Source organism: Lolium perenne, chromosome 6, assembly GCF_019359855.2.
Source record: "Lolium perenne isolate Kyuss_39 chromosome 6, Kyuss_2.0, whole genome shotgun sequence".
In the NCBI taxonomy this organism is placed as follows: domain Eukaryota; kingdom Viridiplantae; phylum Streptophyta; class Magnoliopsida; order Poales; family Poaceae; genus Lolium; species Lolium perenne.
Window position 1 is genome coordinate 195,791,836 of NC_067249.2, and position 22,970 is coordinate 195,814,805.

The 22,970-nt window shown below is 50.9% G+C and overlaps 2 protein-coding genes across 10 annotated transcripts; both read right to left on the reverse strand.

Annotated features, from left to right (window-relative positions):
- Positions 1-1,092: 1,092 nt before the first annotated feature.
- Positions 1,093-13,276, reverse strand: LOC127306513 (uncharacterized). Of its 9 annotated transcripts, XR_011747535.1 has the most exons (7): positions 13,012-13,241; positions 4,240-4,463; positions 3,656-3,714; positions 3,473-3,574; positions 2,429-3,386; positions 1,798-2,282; positions 1,093-1,702 (listed from the first exon to the last, which is right to left on the reverse strand). XR_011747535.1 is itself a non-coding variant. In XM_071822825.1 (2 exons), the coding sequence occupies exon 2, from the start codon at positions 11,564-11,566 to the stop codon at positions 9,650-9,652; it is 1,917 nt and encodes a 638-aa protein (XP_071678926.1). In that variant the 5' UTR covers positions 11,567-11,693; positions 13,012-13,276; the 3' UTR covers positions 8,803-9,649. The 9 variants fall into 9 exon arrangements, 1 of the variants encoding a protein (XP_071678926.1); XR_011747534.1 differs by having other exon boundaries at positions 3,473-3,714; positions 13,012-13,243; XR_007854697.1 differs by lacking the exons at positions 3,473-3,574; positions 3,656-3,714 and adding an exon at positions 4,583-4,671 and having other exon boundaries at positions 13,012-13,236.
- A 3,823-nt stretch (positions 13,277-17,099) lies between these two features.
- LOC139832593 (uncharacterized) lies at positions 17,100-18,880 on the reverse strand. The gene is made up of 3 exons (XM_071822383.1): positions 18,316-18,880; positions 17,770-18,069; positions 17,100-17,650 (listed from the first exon to the last, which is right to left on the reverse strand). Exons 1-3 carry the CDS (start codon positions 18,878-18,880, stop codon positions 17,100-17,102), a joined length of 1,416 nt encoding a protein of 471 aa, XP_071678484.1.
- Between the last annotated feature and the right edge of the window lie 4,090 nt (positions 18,881-22,970).

Sequence of the window (22,970 nt, forward strand, 5' to 3'; positions counted from 1 at the left end):
CTTTCCTCTGATCCAGCAGATTGGCGCGGTTCCATATGCTTCATGCCGAACAGGAGCAGCATCATCTCCGTGTCATCGTCGTTCAACAGCTCGTCGAGGTCCGAATCGTCGGAATCCGACGAGGACCAATCGGTCGATGAATCCTCCAAATCCGCCATATGCACATCCTCCGAAGCCATCTAGCACGGTGAAGCATAGATCAACCTCCAAACACGTCCATTGTACCGGTGAAAATGAAGAGGAACGCAGCGGAATACTCACCGGCGAAAACGGCGGAGAAGACCGCGGCGGGGGTGCGGCGGCGCGCGCGGAGGGACGCAGATCTCCGGCGGGGGTGCGGCGGGCGTGGACGCAGCGCGGCGCCGCTCGGCGGACGGCGGAGGGGGCCGGATCTAAAGGTTTTAGGCGGCGGCGCGCGGCTGGCTTTGGCGGCGGAGCGGGGGAAAACGGGTGGGAAAACTGAAATGTCCGCGCGCGCTGGCTGAAATGAGATGCTGGGTTTGCCCTGTATTACCCTTCCCACCCCGCACAAGTAGGGGACGAAAAGCCGCCCCGTAATCAAAACTGGAAAAAATCGACGCGAGACCATTTATACGGGGCCTGCTAGACGGCCGGGTAGAGCCCAACCCCCGCTGCCACCGCAACCGCCCCCTTCCTTTTCCCATCGCCACTCGAACACTCGGCACTCCTTGGCATCCAGACGGCGGACCGAAAAGGTTTGTCCATCTACTAGTACCTTTCATAGCGGGTGACTGCGAATTAGCCTTGCACCACTATTTATACACGATACATTTTTCACCTCCCAAATGAATATCAACGTTAAATTTTAGATGGTTATGAAAACTATATTTGTAACAGAAGGTTTTGTTTTGAGGAACTTTGAAAACTTTCAAACGACGAGTAGCCTTACTCCGGTACCACCTGTTCAGCACTCATAGGCGAGGAATGCGCTCAATGATCAGACAAAGAACACACTGAGACAAGGAGTAGTTTTTTGGTGTTCCGTACAACTTGAAACATTATGTGTTTTCTCATTTTATTCAGATACAATGGAAACGGCCACTAACGACCTGGGCGAAACGCCCATCGAAGTATCGAACAACCAAATCGTGCAGGGCGTGGACTTACACCTAGCTCGCTTATATATCCAGCTGACTGAAAATCTGTGCGCAAAGCAGTTATCCGGCTAACTGAGCTTAACTGAAACTGCACATGGTCAGTCAGTGCGCAGACTTCTGCCATGGCTGAAATTAGGAACCTAAAGCCTAGACAACACAAGGTTTGTTCACCAAAGCAGACCAGCTCGTCCCAGTGGACGTACTCCGGCATGTTCCACGGGTCGCGCCACCACCCATCACCACACTGAAACAGTGGTGGACGTCAAGAGACTCCAGCCGCGCGCACCCGTTGAGGATGGACCGTGGTTGCTGAGACTGAGAGGCTTCGCGAAGAGCTGGAGCGAGGGGAGCCGTCGCATGGTGGCGATCCTCATGGCTTCTCGGTCAACATTCTCAGTGTACCATATGAAGAACTGTTTACTGTTCAGACGGAGGCGCTTCAGGAGAGGGCAGGCGGTGCCGATGGTCTCGCACGTCCCCGTGCACAGCTCCAGCTCAGAGTGAACTTTGTGACCGTGAGCTTGAGCCTATTGTCGACGATCATGTCGCCGGAGATGATCCGAAGGCTCCTCAGCGGAGGCGCCCTGCGACAGATCATAGAAATTTTGTACAGTACAGTATATGATTTGAAACAGACTAGCTAGTAAACTGAAGCTTTTAACGCGACAAGGCAACATACGCGTCGGCGGCGAGGGACAGGACGCTGTCGTGGCGCCCTCGCCGCAGAAGGCCTGGCACAGCCCCGCGAGTGCCTCATGGTGTTCTGCGTTAGTCAGGTTTCTTCCAGAAATCAGATCAGAAAATGCGATGCAGATTACCTTGAATTCAGCCGACGCGCGCACTGGAGACGAGACGGTCACTCACTCATTCCCGTCCACGCTGCCTGCCTCCTGCACACGGCACAACACGATGGCCACGGCCACGCCTTTTGTTTTCCTGGAGCTGGAGGCCCTTCCGCCGGAGGAGGAGAATGAGGCGAGACTGGATGGAGCAGCCGCACGACGCCATGCTGGCCGTGCTCCACTGGCTGGACAACGTGGACGTCCTCACAGGGTCAGGGGCCGGGCAGGTGTGCGTCCCTGGCGCCGGGACTTATCCGATGAAACAACTGATTCATAACGTCTTTTCTTTAGCGTGTGTAAAGAAAGCATTTCCTAGATGTTACTGTTTAGCAAGCATGGATGAGAAAGAGTATAATGAGAAATTGAGAATGAGTATAGGGAGTTGAGATAAACACATGTGCTTTTTCAACACAGCCAATTTCAACAAGAAACATTAGTACTGTAATTAAAATTCGATCTATTACGTACCCGACTAAATCAGCAGAAAGTAGTGAGCGAAGCAGCTCTGTGCGGTGTGGCAGCATCCAGAACATCTCCATGCTGGGGAAGGGGTGTGACTAAACCACCCGACCTTGATGTTGATGCCTTTTTCCTTATACATTTCGGAAACCACATGAGCTGATAATCATGTGCCCATATAACATCACTTGACTTGTTGTGCTGGTATACAACATCGGCGAATATCTGGTTTGCTCGTTGTATGCGTTGAACTGGGATTTGAAGTATGCATCTTATGGTAATTCTCTGTAGTGGAGTAGAGGCCACGAAATGTTATTCGAGTAACCGTTGTGGTACTCATGAACAATATCTTCGCCTGGGAATACGGACCCACATTCCTATTTTATACTTAAGCACACTTAAACATGCAATTTATCATGACAAAGGAGTACTATACCATATTGAATAAATTGTAAGGGCATCCACAATAGGACGCTTACACACAAGCGATAGAGATTAAAACCCAACAGTTTTGCCCAATTCGTGGTCGTTTTCCTCGCATCAGCAAAACGACCAGCAATGGGCAAAACGGCCTGTGATTTAATCCCTAGCGCATGTGTGTAAGCACCCTGTTGTGGATGCTCTTAACAGTGATTCAATACAGTATAGTACTCCTTTGTGGTGATAAATCGCATGCTAAGTGTGCTTAAGCATAAAACAGGGATGCGTGTCCGTATTCTTAGGCCAAGATATTGTTCAAGAGTATCACAACAGTTACTCGAATAGCATTTTGTGGCCTCTGCTCCACTACGGAGAACTACCTCAAGATGCATACTTTGAGTCCCAATTCAACGCATACAAGCGAGCAAACGAGATGAAGCACAATCGGGGTTGTAAAAAAGTAGCTCTTGTTCATTTTCACATGATCGTGCCTCCTCAAAGACTTCATCTGTCAGAGCCACCTCTGTATGTTGTACAAAGTTGTTGCCTGCAGGTGGAGATGGGCATATTATTGTCATGAAGGACAAAAATCTGCAGTTTTCTTGTGAAATTTGCCACTATTATAATTTATACCCCGGGAAGATAGTTGCATCTACACCTGCTCTGCATTCAACTGAGTCTGGTTCAGTGACAAATGACATGATGATACTACGGAATGTGGCTGATCCTTTTCATCTGATTATGGACGGGGGGTATAAATTAATGTTCCTCATTGTGCATGATTAACAATACATATTTCTTAGTAGACCATTGTACCTTTGGCCTCGTATTATCTTCATTTTTTACCTCTGGCCTGTAATATCTTAGATAAACTTCTGCCAGATTTCAGATATAGTCAAGAAGTTATCTGAACATGACATTTACAGCCTTGTTTAACAGGCTGAACGATTGGCAGGGGAAAGCTTCTATTTTCTGGGTGAATTATTTATATTCGACTAGTAAACAGGCACGTGCACACACGTGTAATCGATAATTTTTTTTCCTTTTTCCAAAATTCAAACAAAATCAACAAAGAGGTCATAAATTGTAAAAGCATAACAAAATTAACAGGGAGATCTAATAAACAGATGCACACACAAATAACAACGAAAAGAAAGTAAATACACATGAACAGTTTAGTTAAATTAAATAAGTGGTAAGTTTTAATGCTTAATTAATAGGTTTCTTTGTCCAGGAGTAATGAGCAATATAATTCTACCTAGCTTGTATATAAAAGAGCACCAAGTATTTGCTACGTTCTCCCAGTCACCAGGCATGAAGCATGGATGAATAGCAGATCTACATGAACCGGTGTAGATACTATGATACGCTGAAATCACACGCTAATTAGAAGGGCATACCATGTGCAGACTTGTTCCTTTCGTAGAGTTAGGAGCCGATTCCCAGCTGGAGATGGCTCAAATATTTGTGCCACTCGTCTTTCCTCGGCATGCCATTTCTCTCTTTCCCTTCATACCCCACCCTCGGCACCACCTCCCTACTTTTCTTTCTGCCTCCTGACTGCTCCCTTCGATCTCCACTCCTCCGTCCTCTCTTCTAGTGCTCTGCCACACGCGGTGATTAACTGCGGTAGGCAGATGAGGCATGCAGCAGTGACGGAAAAACATCAGAAGATAGCTCGACCAAGCATGGGTGGGCTTCAAATGTTTCAAACAAAGTTCAACATATACAGGAGCAGCAAACCTAAAGTGTGGGCTTCAAATGTTTCAAACAAAGCATGGATGGCACACCATATGACCATACCGCACTGGATGTTACGACAAGCCGTGCAACTGAAATATGTTGAGATGGAGAACCCAGACAGTTGAAGAATTTGAAACTGGAAAGTCTCATACACATATAGCTGTGTCCAGAGTACGGATTAAATTGTAGGCTACTTACTGTCTTACGGATTATCTTGCAATTTGTGTTCCCAACTCTTCAGATCAGGTATAAAAGTCACATTGCCAACAACATAGTTTAGTTGTTTTTAGCATCTACAGGTTTGTGCAAAGGGAAGCGTAATAAATGTACTTGAGTTACTAATAACAACTCGATGAACGCTCTCCTCCCTGTGAGACTTTCTACCAGTTGAGCAGCAAAAAAAAATCAAAAAAAATGTGTGCGTGGATTGGATACTAATTAAATGTGATGCTGATGCATCTTGCAGCATGACAAACACTGTAAATGAAATAAATATGCTAGTAAATGATCCAATGACCAAAGTTGCTAACAGAAAATTTGTAACAATCTCAATGCTAGAAATGATCTGCAGAAAAGCTCTTGCTGCCTTGAAATAGCTCATTAATATTATGACATCACTTAGTTGAGTTACTTGAGTACTCAAGTTGATGTTCATGTTAGTAGTTGACATCATGTGTCTGTATATACATAGAGAACGTACCAGACATCTGCATCTTGAACTTTGCATGTCTTGCTAGCACTTCCATTCTTTTTTCGAAAACGCAAAAGCATTGCGTTTCGATGCATTGATAGAAAGAAGGTTATATGTACAAACCCCCGAGAGGGCACACACACCACGCCTTACAACTCAACCCAAGAGAAGAAACTAATCTAGGGAGGAGCTGGCGTTTACCCGCGTCCGCCCACTGACGCGCCTCAGACCTAATGTCGTTGAATCGGGACGTCACCGAGGGAAGTGCGTTGTCGAAGACTGCAGCATTCCTGTGTTTCCATATCCACCACGCCGTAAGCATGATCATCGACGAAGTGCCTTTGCGCAGCTGGCAAGGGGCGGTCCGCACCACCAGCGACCACCAGTCCGCGAAGTCGCCCTCAATCGTGGGAGGCCCTGAGGTTGATCGGATCCACGAGAGGACCTCGTACCACACCACCCTGGAGAACGAGCACCCGGTGAGCAGGTGTGTCATGGTCTCCACAGCCTGGTCGCACAGCGGGCATCTAGGCGCATGCGGCAGGCCCCGTCGCGCCAGCCTCTCACCCGTCCAGCACCTATCCAAGCAGGCCAACCAGATAAAGAACTTCACTCTTGGCGGCGCCCAGGATTTCCAGTTCAGCTCCCACGACCCTGAGGTGATGGCCCCCTGAAAGAGGGTGTCATAGCAAGAACGAGAAGTGTACTAGCCATCCATCGTCCAGCGCCATATCATCCTATCGTGCTCCGTCGACAGTTGAACATCCTTGAGTCTTCCCCAGAGTTGTACATACTACCACAGAGCCAGGGCACTCGGCGCTCCGGCAATGTCAGGGATCCAAGCGCGATCAACCAGCGCTTCCCGAACCGTACGCGCCTTTCGGTGGCGTTTAGGTACCAGCGCATACACCTCCGGCGCCATCTCCTTGATGGACCTGCCATCCAACCATTTGTCCTCCCAGAAGAGAGCGGATTCCCCATTGCCAACCTCCATAAAAGTGGAGGCCATGAAGACATCAAGCTCCACCTTCGAGAACTGCATGTCGAGCCCACGCCACGGCCGCGTGGGGTCTGTACGCATCCTCCAAATCCATAGCACCCTCAGACTGATCGCGGTGCGTGCCAAGTCGGGGATTCCCAGACCACCCAGCCGAGGCGGCCGGCAGACCCGGGACCAGTTGACGTGGCAGTGACCGCCATTGGCATCCGTCCTCCCAGCCCAGAGAAAGCCGCGCAGGATCTTGTTGACCTGCTTCAGCGTCCTCTTGTCCAGCCCCAACACCATAAGCTGATGCAGGGGAATAGCCGCAAGGACCGCGCGTATCAGCGCCAAACGCCCCGCCCTTGGCATCATGGATGCCCGCCAAGTGGGAAGTTTGTCGGCGAGCTGGTCCACCAGGGGCTGGAAAGATACAGCCGACAGCCTCCTGATGGAGAGCGGGATGCCGAGGTACTTCACCGGGAACGGCGCCAGCTGGCACTCCATGAGCTCAGCGGCGCCAACAGCCTCTTCGTCCGAGCAGGCAATCGGGGAGACCGAGCACTTGGCGAAGTTGGTTCGTAGTCCTGATGCCTGCCCAAAGAGATCTACAATGCCGCGGACGGCACGCAATTCCGTCTCATCTGGGTGGCAGAAGATCACCACATCATCCGTGTATAGCGACACCGATGTTACCAAGTCCCGCCGAGCCAGACGCCTCAGGATACCCAACTCAATGGCCTTGGCCAGCAACCTGTTAAGCGAGATCATCATCAAGACGAACAACGATCACGACAGGGGGTCCCCTTGTCTCAGACCCCTCCTATGCCAGATGGGGGGGCCTGGCTCGCCATTGAGCATCACCCTGGTACTTGCCGTGGATAGAAAAATGGACACCACCTCGCGGAACCTAGGGCCAAACCCGATCTTGCGAAGGATCTCCATGAGGAACCCCCACGAGACCGAGTCGAACGCATGAGCGATATCCAGCTTGAGCATCACCCGCGGCTCTTTTCGTCCGTGTAGGAATCTAGCTGTCTGCTGTACCAACATAAAGTTGTCATAGATGCACCGTTTGCGGATGAACGCACATTGGTTACGATCCACCAGCGACTCCATCCTAGGTGCTAGCCGAGAAGCCATCGTCTTTGCCACCAGCTTGGCGAAGATGTGGATCAGACTAATCGGCCTGTAGTCACCCAGCGCCGCCGCATCCGGGCACTTAGGCAGCAGTATCATCAGTGCCTGGTTCAGGCCTTGAAACCCGCGCCCACACATCGTGAACAACTTGTCGAACGTTGCCATGAAATCACCTTTGACCGTGCTCCAGCATTTCTGCAGGAATTCGGCCGTGAATCCATCCGGGCCTGGCGCTTTGCCCGGCGGCAAGCGCCTAATCACCTCCCGGATCTCATCCTCAGTGAACGCAGCCTCAAGCTCGGAGAGGTCTTCTGAGTGAGTGCCCAGAAAGTCCAAGTCCAGCGAGTGCAACCGGTCTACCAATGTCCCGAGCAGACCCTCAAAGTGCGTAAAGGTCGCTTCAGCCATGGCCGCATGGTCAGAAATGACCGCGCCATCTGCCTGAAGGTTGTGGATCACGTTCTTCTGGCGCCTATAAGCCGCATGCTGGTGGAAGAATGATGTGTTGGCGTCGCCCTCTCTCAGCCAAGCGATCTTAGCCCTCTGCCGGGCCATAGTGCGCTCAAGGGAGGCTAGACCCAAGTAGGCGTGCTTTAGGTGGGCCCGGAGTCGAGGTTCATCCGGAGATAGCAGTCGCGATTCCATGGCGATGTCCAACCTCAGCACAACCTCCCGCGCTAACATCAGCTACAGCTTGACCGAACCAACCTTCTTATCGCTCCAGCTCATAAGGCTGCGCGCCATCCGTTTGAGCTTAGCGGTGAGCCGCCAGAAAGGGTCCGGGTCTCCATCCACCACATCCCAACTGTTCTGCACCACCTCACTGAACCCATCCAACCTTAGCCAGAACCGTTCAAGCTGAAACCTTTTCGCCCTGCGGGTTTTGAGGTACAGTCCAGGAGGAGAGGGCAATGATCTGCCACTACCGTCCCAGGCAGCGCAACATGCAGCTACCGAACATCTCCTCCCAGGCCAACGTGGTAAACACCCGATCCAACCGGACGAGAGTGGGTGTGTCCCTCTCATTCGACCAAGTGTAGCGGCGCCCGTGCAGGTAGATCTCTTTCAACTCGCAGTCGTTCAGAAAGCAGCGAAATCGGCCCATCATCCTGCGGTTCAGGTTCCCATTGTTCTTGTCCTCATCGCGGTAGATCATGTTGAAGTCCCCGCAGATAGCCCAGGGCCCTGGTGGATTCCGCGAATGTCGCGGAGCTTTGCGAGGAAGGCGACCTTGTCAGCCTCAACCTGTGGGCCATAGACACACGTCAACCACCACCATGGACCGTCCCAATGGGGGACACCCTAGCGGTGATGCTGTTGTCACCGTAGTGGGCGCTATCCAGCTGCACCAACCTGCTCACCCACGCAACAATCACCCCACCTCTCGTCCCAACAGCCGACAAGCAGAAGTAAGCATCAAAGTCCGCGCCAAGCGTTTCCATGACAATGGAAAGAGTTACAACCGATAGCTTTGTCTCCTGAAGACATACAATAGACGCACCCGTAGTAGCCACAACACTCCTAACACCTGAACGCCGTGCGCGATCATTGAGGCCTCGCACATTGGCCACCAAAATCTTTGGTTCGTACAACATCGGAACTATGTAAGAAACACCCGATTAACCCTGTCGGGGTCATACCTCAATGAGGAGACCACCCGACATCCCCAGCAAGGGTGGGGAACAGCCTCTGATAGTACCCAACGTCCACCCGTAGAACTCCGCAATGGCCTCGATCATGTCGTCTGTCAGGGGTAGCTCGTACATCTTATGGTATGCTTCCAGTGCAGCCTCTGACGGCGCCTCATCCCCAGCGAGAAGACCGAGCTTGCGCATCAGATTTCACACCGCCTTCATCTCCGAGCTCAGTCCTCCTGGTTGCCCTGCGATCCTCGAGCTGCGGCGTGGCTGGAAGTTGAGCTCCACCAACCTGCGCCTCACGGCCGGAGTCTGCATGAGGGCATCCGAGCGGGACTTCGCAGCCATCAGGAACTCGCCAAGCGTCCTAGGTCTAGCCGGGGCATCCCGTGGCCTAGACGCAGCAGCAGGACGGGACCTGTTAAACACCAACGGTGGCGAGGCAAAGCGGCAAATGGACGGAGTCGGAGCAGGTGTTGCAGTAAACCCGCCTGTGTCGCGGATGACACGCGCTAGGGGCTGTTCCACCACAATCTCCTCATCAGCCACCTCATCCTCCGCGCCAACCTCGCCGGCGACCTCCTGTGACGGCGGGTCGGAGGTGGTGCCCATCGTCAACTCTAGGATCGGAGCCAACCCCGCAGGCGCATCCACATCCCTGTCTTGGTCCAGTGTCGAACCTGGCCCAGCCTCAGACAAGCAGCCCAGCCCAGCACCCCGGTTTGAATCGCTTCCTCTCCCCGCGCTGGCTCCGTGGATCGGTCCTGGGCCGTGAAGGCGTCCAAGCCCAACAGCGGCCGCGGAACAAGCGGGCCTGCCCAAGAATCCAGCGTTGAAGCTTGGACCGAAGGGGGCTCCAACGCGGTCGTCACCAGGCCTTGGCGCGCAGCTGCGGCGGTCGTGGTAGAGCCCTGGCAGCCAGCGGCAGCAGTGGCGGGCAGGACCACGAGCGATCCCACCAGCACCACGGCGCCTACGTTTGCGGCGCTCTCACCTGCAGCTCCCGCCGCGCCTTCCACGCCAGCGGTTGTGCTTTTGACCGGTCCATCCTCCTCCAACGGAGCCATGGCGTCAGGGTCTTGTTCGTCTTGCCGGCCGGCGCTCTCAGCTGCCCGTGCCATCGCTTTCAGCCTCCTCACCTTTCGCCCACCTCTGCTCTTCCTCTTTTTCTTCTGCGCAAGTCGCGACGCGGGCTGGTCTAGGTCGCCGACGACCACGCCGGACGCCAGGGTCCTAGTGGTCCCGCGCCCGCCACCGCCAGCCTGGCCAGACGAGGAAGCGCCGCCACCATCTCCCGCACCAGGCAGCGAGTCCGGCGCGCCAATGGTGTAATGGTACTGCCTCCTGGCCGGCCACGCCGCCGTCTGCCCACCGTCGTCATCCCCGCGTCTGTCAGCCTCGCCGCGCGGGGCCGAGCGACGGAAATCGGTCGTCCGTGTCACGTGCACGATGAGGGGATATGCCAGCGTGTTGATATGCGGCGGGACCACCGCCTGCGTCGGCGCCGCTATGTCTTCCAACGACGGCGGGTCGTCCGGCTCAACCACATGCAGGTCAACCTCCCGCGGTATCGTCGCCGGATCGAGGCTCCATGCACTGAGGCGGAAGATCCCCATGTCGGCTCGGCTGCACGTTAGGGGATGGAGGCGCTCCACCCAAGCCGCCGGAGCGAGCACGGCCTCCGCCGTGGCGAGGCTCCAAGCATTCGCCGGCACGCCCTCAATCTCGAGCTCAGTGTGCACGCAGAGCCCGCCGGAGGGCGCGTGTGTGCGCCGCGACCACGGCCGAAGGAGCAGCCGGAAGAACAGCGACTCCAGCACGCCCTCACCCAGCACCCTATCCTTGTCCGCCGCCGATGCGAAGTAGATGAGGAAGTCCTCGGGTCTGTGGCAGTGAACGGAGAAGCTTGCCGGCGGCAGCCCGTGGACGTCCTCCAGCGCGTGGGCCACCTCCTCTGTGGTGACCGCCCGTCGCACGCCGACGATGACAGCCAGCAAAGCCCTCGAGAGTGCTTCGTCTTCGTGGTCGATCTCGGCCGTACGGGGCACGATGCAAACCGCGCGCGCTGGGCGCCGCGCGAGCTCCCCTCCGACCGCCGGTGCGCGCAAGTTTAGCGGCGCCACCTGCTCGTCCGCACCCCTGCGGGGCCGCATGACATCACCTGTGCGGCGGGCCGCCGGTAGCACTGGTGCAACAGCCCGGTCAGCCCCCACGCGCACCGGTGCCACCGCGCGGGTGGCAATATGCCCATGCCCGCCACGCTGCTGCACTTCCTCCTGGCGCCTCATGGCAGGCATCGATGGCGCGACTCCTCTGCGCGGTGCCTCCGCAGCCCGGAACGGCGCGTCGACCCGGCGCGGAGCCACCACCCTCCTCTGCCCATCGCGTGCAAGCGGAGCCGAGGCACGCGCACCCGTGGCAGCCGGGCGCCCATCCGGCGCACGCGCACGGAGGTCGCCGGCGCCGTCACCCCTTCTCCTACCTTGGTTCTCTTCCTCGCGAGGATGCACAGCAGGGGCCCTTGCCCTCGGTTCCATGGCAGCCTGGCGCCCCTCCGGCGCACGCGCACGGAGGTCCCTGGCGCCATCTTCGACGCGACGGGCGTGCCCACCATCTTGACGCGCTTCCTCGCAGGTTCATCTCCGTCGGCCGGCGAGCTGGGGGCTGACCGGGCTCGGTTTAATCAATGTAAGAAATATATATTTATTAGGTATATACCCACATCTAATATCAAGTGCAGTCCTAAAGGTGCCATCAGCAAGTGGAAAGACTGATGCAAGTTCATCAATGTGAGAGCTATGCTCCATTTGTAAACATTGTCCTCGGTCAAGAGACGACATACACAGTACCGTAAAGACCTACATATTTTAAACCTAAATTTGCAAATGCAGCGATCAACGTCAAACAATTATCTGACCAAAACAGGTTATTGTATCATGGTCTACCAACCACAGTTGTTTTTCTTATAAAGTTGCATGAAAAAAATACTACAGTTGTTTTTCTTATGAAGTTGCATGACAAAATAGTATTGCTTTCGAGAACCAACCTGTGGTTGGGTGGTTAGGAGGACAGTGTCACCCGCAGCACACCAGAGTTCAAACCCATGTTTGACACTTTGGTATCTCATAAAGCCGGAATGTTCTTTCGGTGGGAGGTGACATTTCCGTCGATAGCGAGGTGGCTGTGGTGACTTTGTCAATCTCAAGACCCACCGGACATAAGAGCATCTCCAGTCGCGTTCCTCAAAAAGCGTTCGGCACAAATGATTTGGGGCATGTTTGGGACCGCGCCGGACAAAAAGAGACCAAAAATCTGTACAAAAAAGAGGCCCTTCCCAGCCGCGTCCCTTAAACAGCGTCTGGATGCATGCATTTTAATAGAGGAGACCATCCCATGTGGGAAAAGTAGGTGAGAGAAAGTGTGGGGAAAGAGACTAGCATGTGGGGACTAGAGGCTGCATGCATGTGGACGCTGTTTTTGTGTCCGGCGTCCCCGGTAGAGACTCTATGCATAGAGTCTCTACCGGGGACGCCGGACACAAAATGAGGCGCTAATTAGCTTTGGGGGACGCGATTGAACCGTTTTTTTCTCATTTCTTGTCCGCGGTCCCCCAAACCTCATTTGGGGAGGCGACTGGAGATGCTCTAAGTTTCTTGGAGCGAGTCTCTCGGATTTGTGAGTTCCTACGTTATGCCGTGTTTCGCAAAAAAAAAAATACTATTGTTTTCGTTGAAATGTAGGTCACATAGATTCCTCAAGGCCCCAATCTTGAACCCATTAGACTGGTACAGATTAATGCTGAAACATACGGTGTCAAGCGGCGTCCCGCAAACGATCGATTCAAGGTAAAACGCGATTTGCTGCTAGCCAAAATTAACGAAGGAGCAAGAGAAAGCACTGTCCCGCATCCTGCGCCGCTTGCCAGCCTACGAAACAGGTCTCTGTTCAAATTCAGGTCAAGAGGTAGAGGAAGACTTCGAACCTGAAGAAAGTGCGGCCTCCAGTCGTTGAACAGCAGGGAAGATGTGGGCCTGTGGGCGGACGTGCAGGCGGCGGCCGTAGCGTGAAAGGCGGCATCGTCCGCCGGCGTGCAGTACGCGGGCCTCCCGTGCAGGCTATCGTAGTGTGCCGCCTCGCGGCGGGAGGTCTGCGGCATGGGGGTAGCAGCGAAGGGAATGATGTAGGGGGGAGGGGGAAGCGACCTTATCCATTTCTCTGTGATCATGGATTCATGGCCTCATGAGCCATAGCCTGATTATCGACTTATCGTCCACACGTTATGGAGCAAACAGTACCGATGAGGACTTTTGATTAACTTTCATAACCCCCTATATTTGCTGTTTGGGACGGAGAACCTCCTCAGATTTCAAGTGGAGCACTTTTTTTTTTTTTGAGGGGACATAGATCTCTTTATTGAACAATCATAAGAGGTACAAGATCTATATCAGGAGAGTTCAAGAGCCACAAGCGGCGTCCTTGAAGTAAATCTAGAGAATTACGAGCTAAATTGTGAGCATGCACATTCGATGATCTTCCTTCATGAATAAACCTAACATCCATGAGATCAAACCTCCTTTCTTTTATTTCCTTCAGAACCGTACTATAGCAAGCCCTGTGATCTGTCTTCATGGACCAGATTACTTCCTTGCAATCCGAAGCAATAATACATGTGTTCAGCTGCAGATCAGCGGCAAGAGCTAAACCTTCCCGACACGCGATGGCTTCGAGTGTTGCTGGATCATTGATTCCAGGACATGCAAGGACTGATGATCCCAAATATGTACCATCTGGCTTCCTACAAATGGCCGCAACCACTCCACGTGATTCTTTCCTTGAAACTGCAGCATCGACATTTATTTTCATATAATCATCAGCAGGAGGGATCCATCTGGGTACATTCTGTCGAGGCTGACAAGCCGGAGCTTCACTCTGAGATGATGTAGTAACTAGATTCAGATCATCCAGGAAATTGCATATAAACTTATAAATAGAGTAAGGGCTTTGGAAGATTTCTTCGTGGATAGCTTTTCTTCTAGCTGACCATATTGCCCATAAAGTCACCGCGGTCTGGATAAACTGTGCATGGGTGAGAGACTCCATCAGCAGAAAGATCCACCGCTTTGCATTACTGCCGCTGTTGATTGAGATGTGCTCCACTAAATACTCGTAAATAAATGACCAAACACTACGAGCCATTGCACAATCTATCGCCGAGTGTCTCCAGTCATCTTCAGCCGCATGACAAAAGCAACATTCTGGTGTGACTGCCATGTTTCGACGGTGTCTCACGGATCCAGTAGGAATGCTTTGATGTGATAATCTCCAAAGAAATACCCGTATCTTGCTAGGTACTTTGGTTTTCCACATCTTACTCCATAGTTTTTGTTCAGAAGTGGATGAGGAACTCGACTGTCTTCCCTCTAACCAGTCTTCCCTGACTTTCTTTGTATGAACTAGCGCACGGTAAGCTGTTCTAACGGAGAACATGCCAGTTTTCTCAAACTGCCATGCCCAAAAGTCTTCTTGAGGCGCAGTGCTTAGGGGAATCGATTTGATAACTTCTATATCCGCTGGTAGGAAGTGTTGATCAAGCACTGCGTTTTTCCATGTGCTAGATGTATGATCAATCAACTCAGAGACACGAGTAGGAGGTTGAGACTTCAATGCAACAATTGGGAGCATCCGTGTATTCCTTGGCAGCCAATTATCAAGCCAAATTCTTGTACTGGTGCCGTCACCAATTCTCTTAATAAGCCCTATCTTGAGAGCATCTCTCCCTTCTACCAAAGCTCTCCAAATTTGGCTCGGCCTACTTCCCAGTTCTGCCTGCATCAGATCATTGTTTGGAAAATAAACAGCCTTCAAAATTCTGGCACTGAGTGTATTTGGGTCAATTAGGATTCTCCACACCTGTTTGGCTAACAAAGCCATATTGAAAAGTTCAGTATCTCGAAAACCCAAACCACCCATAAATTTGGGCATTGTTAAGGTATCCCATGAAACCCAACAAGGTTTCGTTGACCATGCTTGCATCCCCACCAAAAATTTCTGAGGAGAGAATCAATCTTTTTGCACAGACCTCTCGGTAGCTTGAAACAAGCCATCGAGAAAGTAGGTATTGCCTGAGCAACAGATTTAATAAGAACTTCTTTTCCACCTACAGATAGAATCTGCTCGATCCATCCTTATATGCGTTTCCAAATACGATCTGTTACATATTTGAAGGTGCCATTTCTATTTGCCCCTACATCCGTTGGCATCCCTAAGTACTTTGCGGACAAACTTTCATTTGGTACCTGAAGTAACTCTTTGATCTCCTGCCTAATAACTCCAGGACAGCCTTTACTTTTTTTCGATAAAGGGCGATTTCATTACTTAAAAGGTTTAAGTATTACACCCGGCCTCTGCATAGCTAAGATGCACACAGCCGCAACACAAATAGCAGACAATTCCATGTTTGACCAAACGAAAAGAAGAACGCAAGACGCAGCCTGGAATACTAAGGTATCGGTGGAGCAATCCTGAGACTATGCCGCCACCCATGTAGGGAAATAAAATCCTTCGCCGTGTCCTCCAACCGTGTACACACCTCCGTAAAGAGGTCGCGATCCTCCATACGCTGCAGCAACGACCATGAACGGAGCAAACTGGTGCACCGGTAGACAACCTGCAAAAGATTAGCATTTGTGTTATTAAAAACCTTGTCATTTCTACATAGCCACAGCGACCAAATAACAGCAATCGCTCCCACCCTAATAAGTGTTTTGTACCTATGGTCCACCCCATTAAGCCAATTACCAAAGATATTGGGAACGCTACGTGGTGGATATAAGGTAGAACTCATTTGGATGATTGACCATATAGACTTTGCAAACCGGCACTGGAAGAATAAGTGTTTGATTGTCTCATCTTGATGACAAAAAACACACGATTTACTTCCTTGCCAGTTGCGTTTAGCAAGGTTGTCTTTAGTAAGAATGACCCCCCGACGAAGATACCAAGCAAAGACCTTAGTCTTCAGAGGTATCTTCATCTTCCAAATTAGCTTATTATTAGATACCGGCTCGACGGGTTGGATCAAGGCCGTATACATGGATTCAACTGAGAATATTCCATTCTCATTTAGATTCCATCTAAAAACATCTGGCCCATTTGTCAGCTGGATAGCTTCCAAACGCTGCAATAGGGTATTCCATGATGCTAGCCTTTGTCCATTAAGATTTCTTCTGAACGTCATATTAGGTGGAGAAGACTCCATTACCTTGGATAAGGTATCACCTTTATGACGCACAATATTATATAAGGCTGGATATTGTTGTCGGAGAGGGTAATCTCCAAGCCATTTATCCTCCCAAAATCTTATTTGTGTCCCATCATTGATCAAGAAAGATCCAAATGGGAAGAAGTATCTCTTCGTCGCCATCAGGCCAGCCCAAAAGTGTGAATCCCCGGGTTTCCATGAGACCTGGGATATTGCCTTTGAACCAACATACTTTCTCTTCAAAATGGTTTGCCACACCCCTTCTTCAGTGAGTAGTTTAGCCAGCCACTTCCCAAGCAGGGCCCTGTTCTTAACCTGAAGGTCATGAACACCGAGCCCTCCTTGATCTTTCGGCCGACAAACAACTCCCCACTTAGTAAGAGGACAGCCTTTACTAAAATGAATAGAGGATTTCTCTCTGTTTATTCTTTGTCCAGATGCTCTGCAATAGATATCAAGAACTTCATTGATCTCCTGAGCCCCACCCAAATTTGCTTTGAAAAATAGCAAGCTGTCGTCCGCAAAAAGAAGATGATTGACCGGGGGTGCTTGGGGCGCCACAACGATGCCCGATAAGTTTTCTGTCCCCCTGCTCCTTAAAAGGCAAGAAAGACCTTCAGCTGCTAAAAGAAACAAATAAGGTGAGATAGGATCTCCCTGTCTGATACCTCTGGATGGCTTGAAGAAATCCGTCCCCTCTCCATTAAAGAACACCGAGAAAGACACTGTTGTAACCAGGCGCATTATAGAGTCAACGAAGTCTACATGAATTCCCAGTTTCAACATTATTGCTCGTAGATAATTCCATTCTACCCTGTCATAGGCCTCCTCATATCAACCTTCAAGGCCCCATACTGTTTATGTCTACCTCTCTTCTTTTTCATAAAATGAAGGCACTCATATGCCGAAATAATATTATCAGTTATAAGTCTACCCGGCACAAAGGCCGACTGTTCTGCAGAAATAATGTCAGGCAATATCTCTTTCAACCTATTTGCTTGAACCTTTGACACTATCTTCAGAATGACATTACACGGACTAATTGGTCGAAACTGAACTAGATCATCTGGGTTATTAACTTTTGGTATAAGAACCATGCACGTAGAGTTAATGGATGCTGGAGATTCAATACCCTTCAGAACATTCAACACAGCTCTAGTAACCTCTGCACCACATAATTCCCAGTGGCGTTGAAAAAAATGAGCTGGAAATCCGTCCGGGCCAGGCGCCTTTGTAGGGAACATCTGGAACAGAGCTTTTTTTATCTCCTCCTCCGTGTATGGCGCAACCAAAGAGGCATTCATCTCTGCAGTAACACGAGAAGGTACAGTATCAATAACATCATTCATGCCAAGAGTTCCTTCAGCCGTATAGAGGTTCTGAAAAAAGTCTCTTGCTAATTCCTTCATCTCATCCGGGTCTGTGGTGGTAGAGCCATCATGCTTTTTCAATTTTCTTATATTATTTTCCTCTTTCTACCAGAAGCTTTCCTATGGAAAAACTGCGTGTTACTGTCCCCCTCAGCAAGCCACTGGATACGTGATCGTTGTCTCCACATTATTTCCTCTCTATAGTTTAGCTCCACAATTTTGTCACAGACTCTGATCTCTTCATGACTAGGGGCTAGCCTGCCAGGAGATGCACGTAACTCAGCCAATCTTGCATGTAATCTCTTGATCTCCTTGCGTACTTCCCCAAACACATCCCTGTTCCACTTGTGTAGGTCACCTGATAAAGCATTCAGTTTTGTGTTCATATCTTCCAACGTCACACAATCTCCTGAATTTTTCCACACACTCTCGACATGTGCTAAGAATTGCGGATGAGTTTCCCACATCATTTCATATTTGAAAGTTCTCTGGCGGGAACGACTATTAGGCGCAGGGGGCCTCGGACTTATGCACAGGAAAATAGGGCAATGATCCGATTTAGCCGCAGTTAGATGCCTCAATTCAGCCTGGGAGAACATCTGCCACCAACTCGGGTTTGCCAAGGCACGGTCAAGTCGCACCCTTGTATAAGTACCTCCCCGGACTTTCTTCTCAAATGTCCAGTCCAAACCAACATAGCCTAGATCAGACAAAGCACACGAATCTGCTGCTTGTCTAAAGGCATTTATCTGCGCGTCATCTCTGTCGCCTACACCGAAGTGTTCCTCTCTACTAAGCACTTCATTATAGTCTCCTAAGCAGACCCACGGGAGGTCCGAATGGGCACATAATAAGGACAGGAGCTCCCATGTACGGTAACGACGCGAACGGTTGGCTTCACCATAGATGCAAGTCAATCGCCAAGGCGCTTTATCTCCATCAAGAACCTTCATGTCAATATGATTTTTCGAGAAACTCTGAAGGTCGAGCACTAGAGGATTATTCCAGTACATTGCAAGGCCTCCACTTCGGCCCTCGCTAGACACAGCATAGCAGTTATCATATCCAAAAGATCTGGTTAGATTCTCTAATCTAGTTTTCTCCAGCTGGGTCTCCAAAAGACAAAGAACCACTGGGGCGTATTGTAACACGAGGTCCTTGACCTCCTTAACTGTCGCAGCGTCGCCAGCACCGCGACAGTTCCAGCATATGCAATTCATTGTTCTCGGCGGTACCCCTCGAAGGAGCCCGCCGATACATTGCTTGAGTTCATATCATCATTCTCTAATAAATCTGCCTTATCCTTCTCCTGGTCCTTTTTAACTCGCTTAGGGTCCCGCTTCACCGGAGGACTTGGAGGTATCATAGGTGGAGCACTTAACCCCCTCAAGTATACATTACCGGCTAATTACCCCCACGGGCCACGGGTTGTTTGTGAGGCCCATGACTGTTTTAGAGGGTGGTATTGGGCCAGTAATACTACACCTACGGAATTTATTTACAGAACAGGTTTATGGACGTGATATGGTTCATCACGATTGGAGAGCCGCAGCAGTTGGTCCGCTTTTCTCGCATCCTGTTTCACCGGTGATAGCCACATCAGCATGTAAGTTAGTCCGTAGCATTTTATGTCCGTAAGTTCAGCATTTCCGGTATTGGGCCACGTAGACTGAGTTACGGTTAAGAGATGAGAAAAGAGAAAAGTCCACGCCGTCGCTGCCTACCCTCCCGCACCGCCCATGCTCTCCCCCACTGCCCGGTGTGATTCGCCGCTGTGCCGGAGTGCGGGATCGAGCTCGACGGTGACTTGATCGATGGCGATGCAAGTGCACAGGCGCAGAAGATCAACGAGGTCGAGCTCGGCATGGACGTGCTCGACGGCCACGGGCTCGATGCCGATGCTGCCGTATCGACAATTCGACACCGACCTGTGGCGGATAGGGCGGTGGACGCGGAGGCAACGCAAGTCACGGTTGAGGGTCTTCATGATTTGGGAGCGGCTCCATTCCTGATGAAGAGCGATCTTAATTTATCTGCAGGTCATGTACCTTTGCTTAATTGCGTTGCAAGAGTACTCCACTGGAAACTCGTCACAACGTACATAGATCCCAACTTCCTGGTTCACATGAAGAACTGTTCTAAAAGCTACCCTAATTTTTTTTCGATAAAGGGAATATATTAATATCAAAAGATACCAATTACACCCAGCCTCTGCAACAACGCCCCACCCTAATGGCAGTACGGATGCACACAGCCAAAATAGAGAAAAGAAAACTAAGAAATAAAAGTCCCGCTACAGCCTTCTAGACCTAGCAACAGCAATACAATCACCACCGTGACAACACCTGAAGTACAGACTCTCCAAAAGCGACGCCTCCAAGAAGGAAACAGTGCACCAGCGCCGTCGTCGCCCGACCAAAGGTCTTAGGATTTCTCCCTGAAGATAGTCCCTACTCTCAAAACAATGCCTCCACCAAGAACATTGCCAGGCACAACCAGTTAAGGCCAGACCTTGGGTTTTCACCCTGAGAGGTAAGACTCCGGACTTCCCCTGTGCTGCCGCCTCCACATGCATACCACTGCTGCAAGCCCGGAACGCCAAGCAGATCTCTCAGCATCACGTTGACTCGAACCTCCTTTAGCTAGTCCACCAATCCGGCCTTCATGATATTCCTTCTTCTGACTTCACCATGGACCAAAAAGTCACCAGATGTCAACACAGAATATAGCTTCGCGGCGCTCCCTCCGGAACCAAACGGTCGGAATAAAAACATGGGTGCGCGCGACCGAATACCACCCGATCCAGCAAACTGCATGCAAAATATGCACTGTTCCATTCGCCAGCGGAGCTTTCCGGAACTCATCTCTCCAGCCAGATCAAAGCAAACTGACCTCCGGTAGATCTTCATCTTCGCTTGCGAGAAACCCGAGGACCGCCACCAAAAACAAAGCAAGACCAGCAGCCCCCACGCCGCCAGTCCCTCCTGCCGGATCACCAGGGAAGAAGACGGCGGCGCGGATCATGCGTACCACCGCTGAACCGTCACCGGGGGCGGAGGCCGCCACCGCTCCACCAAATCCTCCATTGCTACCGACGGAGAGCATCAGGCCCCGGCCAAGTAGCCGTGCCGCCCGGCTTCCTCCACCGGCGCTTCATCACCTCCCATGGAACGCCACTGTGGAAACCCTCTCCTCCCCCTCGTCGTTCGACGGAAGGGGCACCGCCACCGCCGCCGAGGCCGGGGCCGGGGCTGTGGCCGGGCCGGGGCCGAAACCGGGGCCAAGGCCAAGGCCGGGGCCGGGGCCGAGGCCGAAAGCAGCGGCGGCTGAGGTGCGGCGATCCGGGGGCGGCTGCTCGGAGCGAGGCGGGTAGATCCTCCGCCGCCGCCCGGGAGGGGGGCGGGAGAGGAGGAGGCGGCGGCTCAAAGCTACCCTAAATACAATCCTAAGATTTGATTCCCCAAATCCGCCCGTCCTCTTCCAGTCTGGCCATCCTCGAGTCCTCCACAAAGAGAGGGAAAAGGGTAGCTAATATGGGGAAGGAGCACGAACATAAAAGCCTGTTTGGTTTCTAGCCACACTTTGCCAAACCTAATTCAAGGACCCTTCGAATCGCTAGATTCAGCGGCTTATCAACCAGGAAGCAACTACCACCAGGTGCCACCTCCTCCAAGCGCTACCTCCACATAGACCAATACCGGTCTCCAAAACAGCCATCGGCCTCACAAACCACCCGTGGGGTGTTAAGGCTGGTTATAGTGGTAAGTATCATGTAGTATCATGCATATGATACGACTACATGATACTATCTCTATAGTGGGTAGTATCATGTAGTAGTATCATAGTTTTGCTATATTTAATGTTTTTTAGAATCTCAATGTAAATTTGTGTATAAGATTTGTTTAGCATTAATTTTTCTCGTTATTTGCACTATGATATAATTAGCTGCCATGTTAGCATTTCTGTAGGACCAATATGCATGATACAGCACTATGACTAGCCTAATTAGCCAGTAATGTATACTTGAGGGTATAAGTGCTCTACTTGAAATCTGGAGGGCTCTGCGTCCCAAACATAAAACCTAGGTGGTCATCTAAATATTTTTTCAATTAACTTTCTATTCTGGTTGGATACGATATGAAATACAAGGCCGGTACGTTGTGCATTGTGCCACTGTCAGAAATCCAATACACGCGCTTGATTTTAGGGATTTCTATTTTCGTGCCCTCGGGTTCTTAGTTGTACTCAGTTTTTCCCAGCCCCTTAGTTTTTCCTCAGTTTTCCCCAAGCCTTTGTCTGAAACCCGCTGAAGGAATCCGTTTATTTGAACGTTTTGTGCTGACGTGTTGCGCCGCGTCGTCTGTGGGGCCGCGTCGTGTGGGGTTGGTAGGAAGGGACCGCGTGGGACAACACGAGACCGTGTTTGGTTGTACGTGAGAGCTGGGTTTTGTCTCTCTCGGCCCAAATTGGCATTTTTAAGAGCACATTTTCCCCTCTTTCTCTCTCTGTCTTTTTCACCAAATTAGTATCAAATCTAGAGAAGCTTCTATTTCTGTCTTTCTTCAATTATTTATGCCTTTTGGCCCTCATTTTTTGCCCAATATGGCCGCAAATCTAGTAGCAAATCTAGAAGCTAGTATATGATAAATTCACAGCAGCATAATCAGAAAACTAAGTATAATACATAAACTGCATACAGCAGCCAAAAGCAGCCAATAACATTGTTAATGTTCACGACAAACTAAGCTGCAAAATATACAAGACGCACGCAATGTATGGACAACAAGAAGATTAGGATACCCCAGGATGAATGAATTTGTTCTTCATTCCTCCTCATATATTTCTTCGTCGCTCCATTCGTGCATTACCCCAAGGAAATATTCATTGAACTTCTTCCGTCTGCAGTGTGCGGCCAATACATCCTCCAAACGGTATGGCCTGTGTTCATTTCTCATATTGTAGTTTCCTATTCTATCCACACGTAGTGGCCACTCATCCCAGGCCTTTGTATCATGAGAGTACTCTCTGATATAACCCAAATCCGTGTAGTAGATGCAGCCAGGTCGAAGTGTCGGGTGCACTCTGGTGTCGACGGAGATACACCGGATATAATTCACGAAGAAGGCATTACTATCAATGTTACTGACCGGATGGAGAGAGCGGCTCTGAGTGTCCACACGGTACACCAATGGTTTGCCCGCCAAAGCCAGGTTGACCAACAACACAAGCAGCAGATCACCATCCGACTTCACAAGGTAGAACTTGTGATGTCCATGTTCTGGAAATGAAATTAGTGTCTCCATCTTGACA